This window comes from Musca vetustissima, unplaced genomic scaffold (assembly GCF_032173495.1).
Source record: "Musca vetustissima isolate MV318-11 ecotype Yass unplaced genomic scaffold, APGP_CSIRO_Mvet_v1 utg15409, whole genome shotgun sequence".
Lineage (NCBI taxonomy): Eukaryota > Metazoa > Arthropoda > Insecta > Diptera > Muscidae > Musca > Musca vetustissima.
Window position 1 is genome coordinate 92,670 of NW_026874042.1, and position 20,486 is coordinate 113,155.

The 20,486-nt window shown below is 32.6% G+C and overlaps 1 protein-coding gene and 4 non-coding genes across 5 annotated transcripts in view; all 5 read right to left on the reverse strand.

Moving 5' to 3' along the window:
* LOC133330337 (voltage-dependent calcium channel subunit alpha-2/delta-3) overlaps nucleotides 1–20,486 on the reverse strand; it is a 62,890-nt gene that overhangs the window by 20,689 nt on the left and 21,715 nt on the right. Inside the window, exons 6-15 of the mRNA XM_061538800.1 lie at nucleotides 19,050–19,499; nucleotides 16,353–16,493; nucleotides 16,200–16,283; nucleotides 15,784–15,840; nucleotides 8,533–8,613; nucleotides 2,730–2,804; nucleotides 2,546–2,653; nucleotides 2,400–2,471; nucleotides 2,132–2,334; nucleotides 1,908–2,050 (exon numbers count right to left, since the gene is read on the reverse strand). Of these exons, the coding sequence (XP_061394784.1) occupies nucleotides 1,908–2,050; nucleotides 2,132–2,334; nucleotides 2,400–2,471; nucleotides 2,546–2,653; nucleotides 2,730–2,804; nucleotides 8,533–8,613; nucleotides 15,784–15,840; nucleotides 16,200–16,283; nucleotides 16,353–16,493; nucleotides 19,050–19,499 (1,414 nt within the window). The remainder of the gene's footprint in view (nucleotides 1–1,907; nucleotides 2,051–2,131; nucleotides 2,335–2,399; nucleotides 2,472–2,545; nucleotides 2,654–2,729; nucleotides 2,805–8,532; nucleotides 8,614–15,783; nucleotides 15,841–16,199; nucleotides 16,284–16,352; nucleotides 16,494–19,049; nucleotides 19,500–20,486) is intronic.
* LOC133330374 (small nucleolar RNA SNORA11) lies at nucleotides 11,090–11,207 on the reverse strand. Its single transcript, XR_009754344.1, has one exon. It is a non-coding gene; the product is annotated as a small nucleolar RNA SNORA11 (small nucleolar RNA).
* LOC133330367 (small nucleolar RNA SNORA11) lies at nucleotides 11,715–11,832 on the reverse strand. Its single transcript, XR_009754343.1, has one exon. It is a non-coding gene; the product is annotated as a small nucleolar RNA SNORA11 (small nucleolar RNA).
* Nucleotides 12,637–12,754, reverse strand: LOC133330382 (small nucleolar RNA SNORA11). Its single transcript, XR_009754345.1, has one exon. It is a non-coding gene; the product is annotated as a small nucleolar RNA SNORA11 (small nucleolar RNA).
* Nucleotides 13,495–13,612, reverse strand: LOC133330359 (small nucleolar RNA SNORA11). The gene has a single exon (XR_009754342.1). It is a non-coding gene; the product is annotated as a small nucleolar RNA SNORA11 (small nucleolar RNA).

The following is a 20,486-nucleotide window of genomic DNA, read 5'->3' on the forward strand; positions in this document are numbered from 1 at the left end:
ATTCTATCACGTCGACTATAGGTCATCCTTCTAGTCAAGACCTTCTGGTCTTTAATCGGAAGATCTTCTGGGATTCTTATAAAACTCCCATTGATGTTCTATTAAAAAATGCCTTTTATGGGAAAACCTTCAGGTTTTCTAATATAGTAAGACCTACACGTATTCTATAAGCTGGCTTTCTGGTCGTCTAGAAGAAATTCTGGTCTAGAGGAACATCTGGTCTTCTATTGAAATGCATTCTGACCGATTGTAAGAATTTATTCAGGCCACTTATATTATGACCTTAAAACCTATAGGAAAATCTTCCAATATTTGTTCTTTTATTAGAAATTCTTTTGGTCTTCTGGTCTTCAATCGGGGTTTCTTCTCTTATAAAACTTTCCCAGGTCTTCTATAAAACATGTATTCTATGCGAAAAAACATTTTGGCCTTCTGAAGGAAGACCTTTTGATTTTATTTTTGAATACCACCAGGTTTCTATAAAAAAGCTTCTAGTCCTTTTGGTGTTCTATAATAAGACCTTCTGGTCTTACATCGGAGGGTCTTCTGGGCCTTTTATAAAATATACATTGGTATTCTATTAAAATAAGTTCTTTTATGGGAAAATCTTCAGGTCTTTTGATGGAAGTCCTACCTATAGAATATAGTAAGACCTACACGTATTTTATTAGCTGACCTTCTGGTCTTCTAGAAGAAATTATGTTCTGGTCTAGAGCAACTTCTGGTCTTCTATTGGAATACCTTTTTAAGGGTTATACGAATTTTTTATGACCGCTTATAGGAAACCCTTTTGGTGGTATATAAGTAGGCCATCTAGTCTGAATTTTTTTAATCTTCCATAAAAACAACCTTTTGGTCTTCCATAAGAATACCTTCCGATTTTATACAAGCCGACCTAATGTCAATTTTAGTCTTTTTTATTGTAGAACTACAGCTGGGCTGCTTCAAGAAAACCTTCTGGTCTACTAGACCTTATACCAGAAGTAGATCTTATGGTCTATCGTTCTGAGCACTTCTGGTCTGATCTTCTATAAGCAGACTCTCTTTTCTTCTGTAAGAAGACATTTTGATCTTATTTTAGAACTCCTGCTGGTTTACTATTGAAAAACCTTCTAGTTCAATATTTGAAGAACTTCTGTTACTCTATTAGAAAACCTTATTCTTTAGTCAGACCTTATGATCTTCAATCGGAAGATTTTCTGGTCTTCTATAAAAATATTTCTTCTATCCGAAAAACCTTCTGATATTCTGAAGGAAAACCTACCTATCTAATATAGCAGACCTAGAGGTTTTTTATAAGCTGGCCTTCTGGTCTTCTATAAGAGAAACATCTGGCCTTCTATTAGAATACCATCAGACCGATCATAAGAAATTCTTTTGGCCGCTTATAGATAGACCTTCTGGTGGGACAGAGAAAACAATACGGTCTCATATAACAATACCTATTGATCATTTGCGTCTTCTATTTTGTTTTGTAGAAGAGGCTTTGCTTTTCCGTAAGATATCTTGGTCTTTCTTGGAATTCTATAGGAGGACCATTTGGTCTGCTATGAAAATTCCTTTTGATTCTCTGTAAAATTACCATCTGATGGCATTAAAAATCCTGTTCCTACATGAGGGTATTCCGGTCTAAACTGGTCTACTATAGGAAATCCTTTCAGTCTTCTTTACGGAGTATATTTAGTCTTCAATTAAAAAATATTCTTTTTTCTACGGAAAGTCCTTTTATTTTCTACGATCAGATTTGTTTGTTTAAAGAAAATCTTCATTTTGACATTCTCAAAGAAGAGGGGTAGATCTTCCACTACAATTTGTAGAGAATTTTCATAGATTTTTTTTTTTTGACATCTCTTAAAAATATTTTAAATTTATTTATAATTATTTCTAAATAAAAAAGTAATACTTACAAAACATGGCTGCTGTATGCTCGGGAGGCAGTGAACTGCGGCTTGATGGCCATTTCCATCCTGGCTGTGACATTTTACCCAAAAACCATAAAAGTTCTTCTTCGGGTGAATCGAATGTCATGTTGCTGTGTTTGCAATATAGCCTAGAAAAAAAAACAACAACAAAATATTATAATATCTCATTTTTTTTCTATTATTTTTTATAGAAAAAACCCATATCCTACCATTTGGGATGGATTTTCCAACGTTTGCCATTGAAAAAGCTCAGCGTGTTACTGCCCTTAATGTTCATACGATGTATTTCATCTTCGGTGCGGATCTGAAGACGATTAACACCGTATAGCTCGGGATATGTTATCACCAAGGTGAAGGGTGTATTTTTAATAGCTGTCCAATAATATTGGCGCTTAACCCGAGCCACCCTTTTCTGTAATGCGAAATAGAATTAATAATGAAATATTTTTAACAAAAAAATGAAATAACGTTATTTACCATTTCATCGAAATGATTTTTAACCAACATCCATTTGCTACCGGTTGATTGATTTATAATCGAATCACGTATCTGCAATTACCATAAAATTTGATAATAAATTTATATATACGATATATAACATTTTGTGTTTTTGTTTTTCTTACCGTCAGTAGCACTGGATTAAAATCTCTGGGAGGTCGATCATCATCCAATAATTCAACTTCAATCATATCGACACTATTATAGGCCGGTTTTAGTATATAACCTTGAAACTATTTTTAGAACAAAAATATATATATATATTTTTAGATAGCTATTTAATAGGGCTATTTACTTGCTTATACTTACAATTGGACGAAAATCTGGATGGAACAATATATAGCCATTGTTGGTGACAATGAAGGCATACCCGTTTACTCCAAGCTGTATTGGAAAAAATATGGGAGAGTTAGGTTTAAAAACACTATATTGGATCGACCTAACAGGTACTTAGGGAAACAGAATCATATTTTATATAAAATGTAAAAAACACGTTTCCATTCTTGTTGAGGTCAGAACGATGTTCTCAATATGAGAGGCACTGAGAATATATTTAACATCGAAAACCATAAGACATGGAATGCTAATTAACTGGGTACCATATATGTGATGATATGGGGAATTCTATATATGAATATCAGAGAATTTTTAACTTCATATGAATAAGGGCCACATGACATTTTATTTTTCTTCAGACAATGTGCTTTCTTTAGAGAACCCACAGAAGATCAACCATAAAAAGAGTTCCCTGAAGGTCTTGTATATAATTAGGTTCCACAGAACACCGTTCAGAAAATGGCTTATAAATGAGTAAGATCCGGCGATCCAAGTCCATGGAAGATTTTCGTTATAAAGAAGACTCAATGAAGATATTCCATATACAAAAAATTACATGTTGCCTATAAAATACCTTTTAGAGGAACCTTTGGTCTGGTCTAGAGCAACTTCAGGTATTCTATTGAATTATAAGAAAATCTTTTAGCAGCTCATAAAAAAAAACCTTCGGGCCCAATAAAAATACCACTTGATCTTATATAATAGGATTTATTGATCATTTTAGTCTTCTTATAGAATACTGTTTAGTATTTTTGCTCTTCAGCTATTTTTAATAAGCCCTAATAGAATTCTATAAGAGGTCCATTTGGTATCCTATGGTATTCTTTTAAATTACGATCTGACCTTCTGCTTTTTTTTAATAAGCCCTAATAGAATTTTATAAGAGGTCCCTTTGGTCTCCTATGGTATTCTGTAAAATTACGATCTGAAGATCTTCTGGTGTGGACCTTTTGATCTGATATAGAAATACCTTTTGATGTATTATAAGAAATCCTTTCAGTATTCTTTACGAAGTCATTTTAGTCTTCTTTTGTGCACCTTATATATGTGGCAGAAAGTATTTAATACGACTTTTATTTAAAGGTCAAATATATAATATATATAAGTTTAACAATATAGTAGAACCGGAGGAACATCCATAAAATAATTTGTATATAGAGAAGTCCACAAAATATTCGGCTGTGTATGGAAGTGCCACAAAAAGTATAATACATGTGAAAGATTATTAGAAGATAGTTTAGCTTCTATCTATGTAAAAAGGGTCGACAAAAGTTGTTTCTTAAAAAATATAACTTCTATAAAAAACTCTATATAAAATGTAGTCTATATATATATTATTACACCATCAGCCTCATTGGTATATACACTTTGATACGGCAAAAATGTGCCTCATCGAAATACTGTTTTTAGACCCCAAATTCTTTGAACCAAATCCCTTTCAGACAAATTGAAGTCGATTTACAAATGTCCATCTATCTGGCCGGCTGGTGGGCACGAAAACTCTCGAATGGTGTAATCGATATCATCCATAGTTTTCGTAATATTTCTTCCCAACTTAGTTCAAGTTCGAATATGGGAAATATCAGTCCGTTCCTTCTCGTACCTCCCACACAAAATTCGGCTGAAAATTAATTTTTTAATATCATGTGAACGGACTACCCAATTTAAACCAAACTTTGTACGACCAATTATATTTACCAAGCCTAGATCAAGTCCGAAGATGCGACCCACTGGTCTTACTCCTCCTGTTACCTACCCCACAAATGGTCAAAATTTTAAATTTTTACAGAACGAATATTAGGCGAATGGTATATCCGATTTGAACCAAATTTTGCACAACCTATTATCTTTACCAAGCCCAGATAAAAAAAGAAGATGGAATACATTAGTTCTAGTAACTTCCCCACAAGTGATCAAAATTTTCAATATTTAATAATGCAATATCAGGCGATTTGAACCAAATTTTACCCTACCTATTATCGAACCCGAATATGGGGCTAACTTGTCCACTCCTTCTGGTTATGGGACGTACCAGGATAATTAAATAAATATTTAATAACCCATTTGATCATTGATAAATTGATAAAATCTTGAACCTCCTTGTTTCCTCTTTAATTGCGTAGATATCCGCAAACCATTGGCTGTGGGTATATATCTGTCGGCAACACCGACTGACACTTTTTTACTTTTTATACCCTCCACCACACTGTGGTACAGGGTATTATGTCTTTGTGCATATGTTTGTAACAGGCAAAAATAATCGAGGTAGACCCATGGTTCCTTTTGAGAATATGCATAAAATCACTTTCTGAGTCGTTTTAGGCATGTCCGTCAGTCCGGCTGTCCATGTATTTTTGTGAACAAAGTACAGGTCGCATTTATGATCCGATTTGGATGAATTTTGTCACATGTCACTTATTTGGCCCAAGGACGAACCCTATTGAAATTAGAGAAAATCGGTTCAGATTACGATATAGCTCCCACATATAGTTTCGCCCGATATAAGGTAAATGGTGCACCAACGTCCCTATATATCTTTCGATTTGCACGAAATTTGGTATAGCGTACTGAATTAAGTCTAGAATGATGTGTGCTAAGTTTCCTGAAAATCGGTTCAGATTTAGATATAGCTGCCATAAATAGTTTCGTCCGATTTAATGTAAATGGGGTACCAAAGTCCCTGAAAATCATTTGATTTGCACGAAATTTGATATAGCCTACTGGATTAGGTCTAGAATGATGTGTGCTAAGTTTCGTGAAAATCTGTTCAGATTTAGATATAGCTCCCATATATAGTTTCGACCGATTTTAGGTAAATGGTCTACCAAAGTCCGTATATATCTTTCGATTTGTACGAAATTTGGTATTGAATTAGTTCTAGAATGATGTGTGCTAAGTTTCGTGAAAATCGGTTTAGATTTACAAATAGCTCCCATATATATTTTCGCCCGATTTTAGGTAAATGGTGCACCAAAGCCCCTGAAAATCATTCGATTTGTACGAATTTTGACATAGCCTATTGAATTAAGTCTAGAATGATATGTACACCTCTTATATATTTTTTCGTCCGATTTTAAGTAAACTGTGCTGTGAAATTCCACAGCTAGGCCAATTGACACAACGTACTGAAATTAATATAAATTAATCTATGGCAAGTTTGCTTCAAATCGGTTCAGATATAGATATATCGTAGCTTCCATATATAATTTCGATTTATACAAATCTGTCCCACTGTGCGCAAACGACTCTAAACTTGCCCACATGAAATAAAATTTAACATAGGTTCCAGAAAGACATAAAAATAACATATTTAAGTTCGTTCAATTTCATGTCAAAATTCCTTCAAAAAGGCGACGTCTTTTCGTATACATATGTAGAATATACCCAAAGTGGTGAAGGGTATCATATAGTCGGCCCAGTCCGATTTTACTACTTTCCTTACTGTTTTTAGAGTAACTTTTACGGAACTCTTGATGTCCTTCACTATGAGATAGCCAAAATACTTACAAAATTCAAACATCTGTTAACACCTTTTAAAAGATTTTGTTTTTATATCTGCCACCATGAGTTGGACATTTATATTACCGGGAAAATCGGTCGGGTGCCTGATATAAAAAATTTTAAATGTTTCTTCGGAGTAATTTATTTGCCTTCAAACCCCTGAAAAAAGCAGTAAGGAAAGTAGTAAAGTCGGACTGGGCTGACTATATGATACCCTTCACCACTTTGGGTATATTCAACAGATGTATCCTAAGATGTATCCTATCTATGCACCAATTACATAAAACCGGACGAAAATATATATGGGAGCTACATTTAAATCTGAACCGATTTTCACGAAATTTAGCTCACGTCATTCTAAACTTAATTCAGTACGCTATGACAAATTTCGTGCAAATGGAATGATTTTCAAAGACTTTGGTGCACCATTTACCTAAAATCGGGCGACTATATATATATATATATATGGGAGCTTTATATACTTCTGAACCGATTTTCATGAAACTTGGCACACATTATTATAGACGCAATTCAGCACGTTATGCCAAATTTCGTGCAAAGATATATAGGGTCTTAAAAGCACCAATTACCATAGATGAAAATATATGTGGAATCTATATCCAAATTTGAACCGATTTCAACGAAACTTTTCACAGGTTGGGTTATACTAATTTCAGTACGTTTTGTTCTTTCAATCATATATTGTTTCCATGGTGTGTCAATTACTTAATATCAATCGATCTATGCAATATTAGAACTATGGTACATTATTTACATTAAATCTGACGGAAATATATATATATATATACATATCTTAATCTGATTTTCACGAAATCCAGGAAACACATCATTCCAGGAAACTTGGCATAAAGCACTCTAGGCTCTATTAAGTACGTTATGCCAAATTTCGTGCAAATCGAAATATATATAGGGACTTTGGTGCATCACTTACATAAAATCGGACGAAACTATATATGGGAGCTATATCTAAATCTGGACCGATTTTCACGAAACTTGGCAGACATCACTCTAAGCTCAATTAAGTACGTTTTGCCAAATTTCTTGCAAATCGAAAGATATATAGGGACTTTGGTCCAAAATTACATAAAATCGGACGAAAATATATATGGGAACTATATCTAAATCTGGACCGATTTTCAGGAAACTTGGCAGACATCATTCTAGGCTTAATTCATTACGCTGTGCCAAATTTCGTGCAAATCGAACAATATATAGGGACTTTGGTGCACCATTTACATACGAAACTATATATGGGAGCTATATCTAAATCTGGACCGATTTTTACGAAACTTGGCAGACATTATTCTAGGCTTAATACATTACGCTGTGCCAAATTTCGTGCAAATCGAACGATATATAGGGACTTTGGTGCACCATTTACCTTAAATCGGACGAAAATATATATGGGAGCTATATCTAAATCTGAACCGATTTTTCTCAATTTCAATAGGGTTCGTCCCTGGGCCAAATAAGTGAACTGTGCCAAATTTCATCCAAATCGGATCATAAATGCGACCTGTACTTTGTTCACAAAAATCAATGGACGGACGGACGGACAGACGGACATGCGTAAATCGACTTAGAAAGTGATTCTATGCATATTCTCAAAAGTAACTATGGGTCTATCTCGATTCCTTTTGCCTGTTACAAACATATGCACAAAGACATAATACCCTGTACCACAGTGTGGTGAAGGGTATAAAAACCCTGAATGCCAAATTACAGCCCCTCAGATGGGAAAGGCTTCTAAACCCAAATACCAATCATGAATCGATATATGGAGGATATGTCAAAATTTGTACCAGTGCCCCTACAGCCCCTTTCTGAATTTCAAATTGAAAATTCGGCTAATGCATTAAAAATACCGAATACCGAATATTAAACAAAATTTTATGGTATATAATTGTAATCATTAGGTATTAGGTATTGGTCAATCGGTCCTCTTTCTGGATTGTCATAGACTCGAATCTCTTTCTACCAAAAATGTCAATAATCAGTATCCTATACTGATTATATATCGGTTTATATCGGTCGCCAATTGCATAGCTCCCATATAAATGTGCTGATAATTTTTAGTTATTTTGAATGGTGGACATTATAAAAGGTTCGTTCCAGCCGAAATTGTATACATCCATAGCTACCAATCCTATAATGTTTAGTATTAATTATTTTCATTACCATTTCATTAATATCGTCACATTATTCGACTATTTATTACCGCCCATCAAATAAAATTCATAACATATTTACTTACCAAAAATGGTGACAGCAAACGTTTGATATCCCGTATTGGCACATCTGTACCGGCAACACCCAGTAAATTGGCAACTTTCGTCTATACAAATATAAACAAAATTAATTTTAATAAAATTCACAACAGTATATTTAAGTAATGTAATTTTGTTGATATACTAAAACCAATTGAATTAAATAAATATATATTTTTTAAATGATTAATTACAAAAGCAAACAACATATTAAATATTTTAGTTAAATGAAAATCTTATAACGACATAAATATAATACAAGCTCTAAAAATTGTGAATACATAAAATATTAAATACAACAAAAATTAAAGCTAAACCTGGTAAGCAATCTTGAAAATTTAAAATTTTTTCAAATTACTCTAAATACTCCAATCTTTAATCTATATATAAATATTAATATAATAATTACTAGTAGAGTATATAATGCTTAGTGCCTACATATATTTTTTAATAACGAATATTCTTACCAGGTTTCGAAAATAATAAAAAAATAATACGGTTTACCATAATATTGTAAAATATAATTAATAATATATGGAAATAAAGCAACTGTAACTATTGTTTTAATTTGTTAATGAAAATTAGCTTGATATGTGTTATTTGTATTATGTGGTCTATATAATTATAATACATGAGTAAAATAAACTAAAAAAAATTGAATTTATGTTAACAACAAATTGTATGTTTTAATATTTATGTACCATCTATCATACAAAAAAATATATATATTTTTTTGCATTTTTTTTTAAATATGATCAAAACTATAGCTACACTGAAAAAACATTTAGAATATTGTTTGAAAAAAAGACACCGATAAACATTTTTATTTTATTAATGGCATTTAAAGCGGCATTTCTTATTTGACAAGCAAGCTTTTCTTAATTTGCGTTGCTGAATTTTCCTCCATCATTGTTTTTCTGTTTTTATTTAGATAGAATATTTAGATTTGCTTGAATTCTTACAGTATTACAGTTGGGCCACACAACTTCTTCGGGTTTATGCTTCAAGCCATAATCCGGAGTTATTTCAATACACTGTTTACAATAAAAAGGATTCACATTTACATATATAGGAACTACGTTATGTCGTGACATACATATGAATATATTATGAATTTTGAAGCAAATAAAATTAACATTTTTGACACTCTGCACCAAAATTTGACAATCGATGACCTATCGAAGGTATTCTATAAATAAATGGGTATCTACAGACATTTGATAATTCAATGTTAAATAGTGATACCATTTTTTGACAATATTCCAGTGACAACACGTTAAATTACACGGTGACACAAAATCTGAAGGTTGATTCCTTATAGGGATGAAACACAAACTCAGTAGGACAAATTCGCCATAGGTCAAGTTTTTGAGTTATGAGGTTGATTCCTTATAGGGATAAAACACAAACTCAATAGGACAAATTCGTTTTTGAGTTATGACGTGATGAATTTTTAGCTGGTAAGTTCATGAAGAAAAAACGTTATATCATTGTTAGCAGCTAATACAGTTTTTTTGAGATATATTCTCTTTTCGTAAAATATATTCTGTTTTTGCAAAATAGTCAGTCTGAATCTGATAGTCAGTCAGTCTGAAAATAATAAAACCACTGTGAAATAATATTTTGGTGGCGGGATATTTTCGTTATGGGGATGAAGTACCTTGGGAGTTTATTAAAACCACGAAGAACAAATTGGAGATGGATGAAGAATATATTTTTCATCAGTAGTGTTGGCGGGTTATTTGGGATACCATTTATATTTTGTTTTCGCAAAATAGTCAGGCTGGATCCCAGTTTGTGGTCTTTATAAAAAAACAACTATTTATTAGTGGGGAATGTAAGGCATCTCCATTTTGTTCTTCGTGGTTTTAATAAACTCCCAAGGTACTTCATCAAAATATCCCGCCACCAAAATTTTATTTCACAGTGCTTTTATTATTTCGAAAGGTTTAAAATTTAAAACTGGTGATGTTGCTTATACAAAAAAAGGACCTTTCAGATTTGTTGGAAAAGCGCTGTATTAAATCTGAAGTGGATTATTTCGAAAGGACAATATAGTTATTGATGAATTAATAAACAATTGATTATTTGATCCCCCTGCTCCTACCAATAGAAGACCTTATGTATGTTGTCTAAACATACAAGATTTTCTGAAGGTTTTCAATACATAGAAGACCTTCTATAAGTCTTCAAGAGGTCTTCTAGATAAATTTCTATACATATAACACTATTATATGTGTCTTCTATACATAGAAGACTTTTTATAGGTATTCTATACATAGAATACCTTCTATGCATAGAAGACCTTCTATAGTTCTTCTATATATCGAAGGTCTTCTATGTATAGAAGACCTTTATAGAAGACCTATAAAAGGCCTTCGATAGGTCTTCTATACATAGATGGCCTTCTATAGGTCTTCTATACATAGAAGACCTTCTATAGGTCTTCTATACAAAGAAGACCTTCTATAGGTCTTCTATACATAGAAGACCTTCTATGTCCTCTATAAAGACCTTCTATAGGTCTTCTATACATAGAAGACCTTCTATAGGTCTTCTATACATAGAAGACCTTCTATAGGTCTTCTATACATAAAAGACCTTCTATAGGCCTTCTATACATAGAAGACCTTCTATTGGTCTTCTATACATAGAAGACCTTCTATAAGTCTTCTATACATAGAAGACCTTCTATAGATCTTCTATACATAGAATACCTTCTATAGATTTTCTATACATAGAAGATCTTCCATAGGTCTTCTATACATAGAAGACCTTCTATAGGTCTTCTATACATAGGAGACCTTCTATAGGTCTTCTTTACCTAGAAGACTTTCTATAGGTCGTCTATACACAGAGGACCTTCTATAGGTCTTCTATACATAGAAGACCTTCTATAGGTGTTCTATACATAGAATACCTTCTATATGTCTTCTATACATACAAGACCTGTATACATAGAAGACCTACTTTAGGTCTTCTATACATAGAAGACCTTCTTTAGGTCTTCTATACATAAAGACCTGCTATAGTTCTTCTATATTTAGAAGACCTTCTATAGGTCTTCTTTACATAGAAGACCTTCTATAGGTCTTCTTTACATAGAAGACCTTCTATAGTTCTTCTTTACGTAGAAGACCTTCTATAGGTCTTCTATACATAGAAGACGTTCTATAGGTCTTCTATACATAGAAGACGTTCTATAGGTCTTCTATACATAGAAGACCTTCTATAGGTCTTCTATACATAGAAGACCTTCTATAGGTCTTCTATACACAGAAGACCTCCTATAGGTCTTCTATACATAGGAAACCTTCTATAGGTCTTCTTTACCTAGAAGACTTTCTATAGGTCTTCTATACATAGAGGACCTTCTATAGGTCTTCTATACATAGAAGACCTTCTATAGGTGTTCTATACATAGAAGACTTTCTATAGGTCTTCTATACATAGAGGACCTTCTATAGGTCTTCTATATATCGAAGGTCTTCTATGTATAGAAGACCTTTATAGAAGACCTATAAAAGGCCTTCGATAGGTCTTCTATACATAGGAGACCTTCTATAGGTCTTCTTTACCTAGAAGACTTTCTATAGGTCTTCTATACATAGAGGACCTTCTATAGGTCTTCTATACATAGAAGACCTTCTATAGGTGTTCTATACATAGAATACCTTCTATATGTCTTCTATACATACAAGACCCTTATACATAGAATAACTTCTATAGGTCTTCTATACATAGAAGACCTTCTATAGGTCTTCTATACATAGAAGACCTTCTATAGGTGTTCTATACATAGAATACCTTCTATATGTCTTCTATACATACAAAACCTTTATACATAGAATACCTTATTTAGGTCTTCTATACATAGAAGACCTTCTATAGGTCTTCTTTACATAGAAGACCTTCTATAGGTCTTCTTTACATAGAAGACCCTTATACATAGAATAACTTCTATAGGTCTTCTATACATAGAAGACCTTCTATAGGTCTTCTATACATAGAAGACCTTCTATAGGTGTTCTATACATAGAATACCTTCTATATGTCTTCTATACATACAAGACCTTTATACATAGAATACCTTCTTTAGGTCTTCTATACATAGAAGACCTTCTATAGGTCTTCTTTACATAGAAGACCTTCTATAGGTCTTCTTTACATAGAAGACCTTCTATAGGTCTTCTATACATAGAAGATCTTCTATAGGTCTTCTATACATAGAAGATCTTCTATAGGTCTTCTATACATAGAAGACCTTCTATAGGTCTTCTATACATAGAATACCTTCTATAGGTCTTCTATACATAGGAAACCTTCTATAGGTGTTCTATACATAGAAGACTTTCTATAGGTCTTCTATACATAGAGGACCTTCTATAGGTCTTCTATACATAGGAGACCTTCTATAGGTCTTCTTTACCTAGAAGACTTTCTATAGGTCTTCTATACATAGAGGACCTTCTATAGGTCTTCTATACATAGAGGACCTTCTATAGGTCTTCTATACATAGAAGACCTTCTATAGGTCTTCTATACATAGAAGACCTTCTATAGGTGTTCTATACATAGAATACCTTCTATATGTCTTCTATACATACAAGACCCTTATACATAGAATAACTTCTATAGGTCTTCTATACATATAAGACCTTCTATAGGTCTTCTATACATAGAATACCTTCTATAGGTCTTCTATACATAGAATACCTTCTGATGGTCTTCTATACATAGAAGACCTTCTGAGGGTCTTCTATACATAGAATACCTTCTGATGGTCTTCTATACATAGAAGACCTTCTGAGGGTCTTCTATACATAGAAGACCTTTTATAGGTCTTCTATACATAGAAGACCTTTTATAGGTCTTCTAAACATAGGAGACCTTCTATAAATATTCTATACATAGAAGACCTTCTATAGGTCTTCTCTACATAGAAGACCTTCTATAGGTCTTCTATACATAGAAGACCTTCTATAGGTCTTCTATACATAGAAGACCTTCTATAGGTCTTCTATACATAGAAGACCTTCTATAGGTCTTCTATACATAGAAGACCTTCTATAGGTCTTCTATACATAGAAGACCTTCTAAGGGTCTTCTATACATAGAAGACCTTCTAAGGGTCTTCTATACATAGAAGACCTTCTATAGGTCTTCTATAAATAGAAGACCTTCTATAGGTCTTCTATAAATAGAAGACCTTCTTTTTTTTTCTTTATTGATAATATAATAATTATTACAGTTCATTATTTACATAGTTCCACGAAGCTATTATAGGCTTGTATGTGGAGTAAGAAGTGATTACAATTTTCATTGATTGACTAAAATTAGCTGTAGACTTCAAATATTATTATTTTATTGCTTATAATTATTAATTACTTATTTAAATAATGATTTTTGAGTAATTTTATTCTAATTTTTTTGTTGCATTCCTGCATTATCGCATTTGGTAGTTCATTTAAGATGGTAGGCAGACTAACAGATAGTGCATGTTTTCCATAGTCATTTTTAAATGCTGGGACTATATATCGGCCTTCAATTCTGCGTCTAGTGTTTCGTTCATGGTTTAGTTTCTTCGCTAAGTTTGCGTCTTCCATGAATTCTTTTATGATTGAAATCGAATATAAATCCTTTATATTAAGAATTTTTTGAGTTGCGTACAGTTGTGTGGTTGGCCTGTTGTTATTAGTTCTGTGTTGTGTGCTGGCTGGTTGTTTTTTGCTTAATGATTTGACAATTTTGTTCTGTGCAGATTGCAGAACACTGCATATTTTTGCATTTCCCCAGGCAGTAATCCCATGTCTGAGATGAGATTCCACTAACGAAAAATATGATTGTTTAATAACATAATAAGGTGCGCAATTTCCAAGGTGGTATAGAGCGTATGATGATTGCCTCAATTTTGTTTGAACATGGTGAATATGAGACTTCCATTTAAAATTATCATCTAGATGAACGCCTAGATATTTATAAGTTTCAACTATTTCTAGATGAGAGTCGCAGTTGTCGTTCTGCGATTGATTGAACACTATATCTTTTTTATGTAATTCCGTATTGTGAAATGTTATTCTAAAGGTAGTTTTAGGTACGCTTCTCGGTCTAATATGCATGACTTTAGTTTTTTTAGCATTTATGATTAGACCGCTATCATGACACCATCTCGTCACTTTATTTAAGTCATATTGAAGGGAACATACAGCATCATTTAATGACTTATTGCTGATGATTATTGCTGTGTCGTCGGCGTATGTGTATGCTGTGCTGTATTTCAGTTGTAATATCATTTCATTTGCGTATAGGATATATAATATTGGGCCCAATTTGGATCCTTGTGGAACTCCAAATTCACTCGGCATTTTACTGCTCTTTGTGTCTCCTATATTTATGCAAAAAGACCTGCAGGTGAGGTATAGGTCTTCTATAAATGGAAGACCTTCTACAGGTGTTCCATACATAGGAGACGTTCTATAGGTCTTTTTTACATAGAAGACCTTCTATAGGTCTTCTATACATAGAATGCCTTCTATATAGGTCTTCTATACATAGAAGACCTTCTAGGAATCCTCTCTATAGTTCATTTATACATATATGACCTTCAGTAGTCTTCATTGACGATATTTGAATTTAATGTATTTATTTTGGGCGTAGAATTCAAATTTGAAACTACAAAAAATGTAACATTATGAACCACACATTATTTTTATTTCAATATTTCAATAATAATATCAAAATACTACAATACTAAATTTATAGACCATTCACTTACAAATGGTTTACACTTGGGAACTTCTTAAATTTTTACCACTAGCTATACTAAAACAAAATAAATACACAGATATATACCCTGAAAACTATGGTTAATATATATGGACTAAATACATTTTTCACTATATTATAATATTGATATAAATAGATTTATGATCGACTCAATACTTCTATATGAATTTGTTTTGTTTTTGTTTTGTTATTTTCCAAAATGTCTAATAAAAATGGAATACTCTTCTGTTCTGATTCATTACTCTAGAGTTTTTCTATTTGGATATCGATTATATTCCAAATATTACGTTTTACGATTATACTGGTTTACGAATATCTCTTCGGATTTTTACTGGAAGCTCTAGAACAACTGGTTTACGCTAAATATTATATTTTTTTATGGATTTCTAAATATTATGTCATTTGATTATAGCTGACATATTTTTTTTTCGTTTTCTATTTCTATTGAATACCTCACGTGTTTGTAATTCCCATAGGGCTTCATTTATCAAAACCAGTTCGGTGATATTCTGTTATAGAAATATTGTTGTGATTGTTGTTGTTGGGGTTTTATTATACATCAGTATTGAAAAAGAAAATCTGAGTTAATAATATTTATATTGAAATTGTTGGTTTGTTTATGTTAATAACAACAAAAATTAAATATATGTATGTATATATCTCTGTTACTTTGTCATTAGTGGTTGTGGTTTATTTGAGTGTCGGTGCTTTAGTGTTATTGTTGTTGTTTTGGCGTGTCTCAAAAGCTTAAAAATATTGGAATTATAAAAATCTTACAATTCCCAAAATAATGTAATAATAAAAAAATAGTTCCTGTTCGCAAAAATATCAAGTTTTTGTAGATTTCCAAAAATATGCAGATACTTACGGCATTTTCACGACGATCATAGACTGGCATTGAAACGGTGGTCATAAACTTATAAATATCGGTGTCAGTAGGTTGGTCCCACGCCTAAGGGAAAAGGGAAACGTTTTTTTTTATATAATCATATTAGTTAAATTGTTCAAAACGTTATCTTACTTTTCTCATTCGACGATATTCACGTCGTCGCACCTCATCCGGATCCAGCATACGAAAACTTACTCGTCTATATTCCAGTATATTTTCTTTTTGATCATTATTTTGTTCATTTTGCCATAGATAATCGGACATTTCGGTATTCTATAATAGATCAAGTATTTGGAAATGAAATGCAGGATATATAAGGATACTAGTATATGAAAATATCCCGACAATTAGAAAGATTTAAAAATAATGTTTTTACGTATAAAATAATAGATTTCGGTATTAGAAGAAAACTTGGGAAGATCCCTGTTAATCTCCCACATATACAAGACCTCATACACGTAGTTTTTATAGAAGGCCTATGAAAGTCCTGATATGCGACCTAGTATTTTCTATAGGTCTCATATACACAGAAGGGCTTCGTACATCCTATGTGTCTTCTTTTCTCAGGACTCACATATTTAGAATAGCTCCTTTACATATTTTTTCAACAGAAGACCTTCAAAAGTTCTCCAATTCGTTGAATATATCTTTCCAATACATAGATGCCCTCCTAAAAGTTTCTTATACATAGAAAATATGTCTCCCATCCTCAGGACTCACATATTTAGAACAACTCCTTCACATATTTTTTCAACAGAAGACCTTCAAAAGTTCTCCAATTCGTTGAAGATTGTTTCCAATACATAGATGCCCTCCTATAAGTCTCCTACACATAGAAGACTTCTATAGGTATGAATTATTCTTCTTCTATAGTTATACTTTTCACAGAATACCTTATAATGATTTTATATCGTTAAAAGTATTTTCTAGGTCTTCTTATATTATATATAGATCTCCTGTACATAGGTCTGCTTTAGGTATTCTATAAATATAAGCCCTTCTATAGGTCTTCTATTCTTAGAAGACATTCTACAGATCCTTTCTCAATATACCTTCTAAAGATCTTCTATAGGTCTCCTATACATAGATGGCCTTCTATAGGTTTCCCATTCATAGAATACATTTTGCAGATTTATTATACATAAAGTACCTTTTATAGGTCTCCTATAAATAAAAAACCTTCTACAGATCTATAGGTCTTATATACAGGTCTTATATATCATATCTACAGGTCTTATATACTAAAAATAGATCTCATACACATAAAAGACATTCTGAAGATCTGTTATATATATAAGAGCTTCTATAGACCTTGTTTAGATCACCTATACATAAAATAACTCGATAGGTATTTTATACAACTCCCATAAATATTAATATATTCCAAGATCCCAACCTACATGCAAAATTGGTCCATAACTGCAGCCTACACATCAGACGAGATCGGTATACTCAACGGCCATACATTGACCCTTTTTTATAATTTATGCGTATTAGTGTTGATATTAGTCATACGCTACCATGGTTTTTATCTTTGTTCGAGGATATTGCAGGTTTTTTTAAGATGACATATCTTCGGCCAAATCGAATGAGGAATAATTTTGTAAAATATATAATCCTCCTATAGACCTTGTTTAGATCACCTATACATAAAATAACTCGACAGGTATTTTATACAACTCCCACAAATATTAATATATTCGAAGATCCCAACCTACATGCAAAATTGGTCCATAACTGCAGCTTGCCCATCAGACGAGATCGGTAAACTCAACGGCCATACATTGACCCTTTTTTATAATGTATGCGTATTAGTGTTGATATTAGTCATACGCTACCATGGTTTTTAACTTTGTTCGAGGCTATTGCAGGTTTTTTTTGAGATGACATGTCTTCGGTCAAATCGAATGAGGAATATTTTTATAAAATATATCCACTTTCTATCTCGAGTCCTTGTGGGTCTTTTTTGTCCTTATTTTCATAAGCCACCAGACGAGATTATTTCGCCTCCAAATATTCTATGTAAATGTCGCCCATAAGAAGATATTAAAGACAAGAAAGTTATATTCGTATATTTTCATCGTCCTTTTCCGATTTTGTTCCGATCCTTGCTCAAAAAAAACGTATATCTACTATGTACATTAAAAAATAGAATTATGAATAATTTTCAGATTCAGCGGACATATTTACCACAAATAGATACTATTATGCTTGAGACAGATCCGAATATATAAATTTCGAACCGGATTTCCAGATAACAAAACAGTGTAATAAAATACCTCCTAATATTCTAAATAATGAAGGACTTTTTCTGGAATTCTATAAAACATGTTTTAGAAAAATATCTTGTCTTCTATAGAAGACCTTCTAATGTTCGAAGTAATTTTGAACCGGATTTTCAGACAACAAAACAGTGTAATAAAATTAATAAAAAAATGTTCTAAAAAATGTCTTGCCTTCTATAGAAGACCTTCTAATGTTCGAAGTAATTAATCTGGGCTTCTATAAAAATATGAATTGATTGTCTTCCGCCTGATCTCCCTTTGGTCATCTATATAATAGAATTCCTTCTAGCTTTCTTTGTACTGAAGAGACTTCAGGTCTCCTATATAATAAAAGGCTTTCTGAATTCTATGTAGTAGAAGACCTTCAGGCCTTCTCAGACCAAAAACCTTATTGTCTTCTATAAAAAAATACAACATTTTTCTTCAGTATATCAAAAACAGTTTTTTGCCACCCAAAAATATTCACTTACCCACACAGTAATTCCGACACACACATTCCTTTAAATATTTTACACAAATAATTCCCCCCTCTTCTTTAACTTACCTCAACATCGGCATAAACTTGTGTCCATATTACCGGATGATCGTGTCGTCCCAATACCAATGGCCGTGCCATAACCGGTATATAATTCAATACCATTTCTCGCACCTCAGCCGTATCGGCTAAATGAACGTAGTAGCCCTGATTGGCGCACGCCATCCATTTGATGTCCTTAACGTCGGCCACTTCTTTGCCAATTAGATAGGTGAATACGCGCACCGGTTTATAGGGTAAATTTTGCCAATTGTATAGTTCAAAAATTTCTTCGTAGCTAAACGGTGCACCATCACTAACAATCATGATTGCCTGATTGCATTGAGCCCCATGATTTTCGGTCCTAAATTGTTCCAAAACCTCAAAGGCTTTTGTCAATGCAGCGGTGAAGTTGGCGATCGACACGGTTTTAACTGTCTCAATTCCCTCTTTGAGCTCTCGAATGTTGCCAAGATTTGCCTTAGGGGACGTCGTGACGTTTGGCGTTCGACGTCGTCAGTGTATACACGATACGTATACGCACAGATATAAGTGTATTGAGGGGTTCATGTATGCATGTGTATGTGTATACATTTATGTGTATATATATGATTGCATATATATAGAGAAAAAAGTATTTTGGTGGCAATGTGTGTTTGTTGGTGTTGGTATATAGGCCATAACACAATACAATTGCAAAATAAATTATAAAGAAGTAGTAGTAGAAGAAGATGTGTTTTTTGTTGTTGTTGTTGTTTGTTGGGATGCAGCAGAATTTCGTAAAATGGCATTGGAGCATAAGAATTTTGTTGATTTTCAAAATTAAAAGAAATTTGTTGGAAAAAAACAGAAGTGACATTAAAAATAGGCGGCATACAATATGTTGAGGGTATTAAAACACATAATAATAATAATAATGTTTATAAATATCAAGTAAAATAATGTAAATAAATAAATGAATTACAAATAAACAAATAAAACACAAATTATTAACATATATTCCATCGTCATAGTTGAAATACAAATTCTTCCAATCATTTATTTTTATTTCGTTTTTCTTGTTTACATGACCTCTGTGTTGGTTTACTCAGTTGATGTATCCATTGACGTAGTCACCATTTACATATTATCCTGTTGATATCCTTTTTGACACTTAAAAACATTGATCGATGTACAACAGCCTAGCTAGCTATCTGATCAGACTGCGAGTTTGGCGGTTTTTTATATAATCCTGTCGAAAAACATCACAGCAGCGCAATATCTATGGTTTGCCGACAGAGATTCATATGGGCGGAAGCAATATGCTGCGAAAGCACATGTATTGAATTGCCACTAGACTTGTTTTTAGTGTTAGTGTTTCAAAAAAATAGTTGGCAACATACACATACTTAAATATATATATATATATATATATATATCCCGTGAGCCGGACGTATCATTTATTGCACATAGAACTACCAAGTTTCT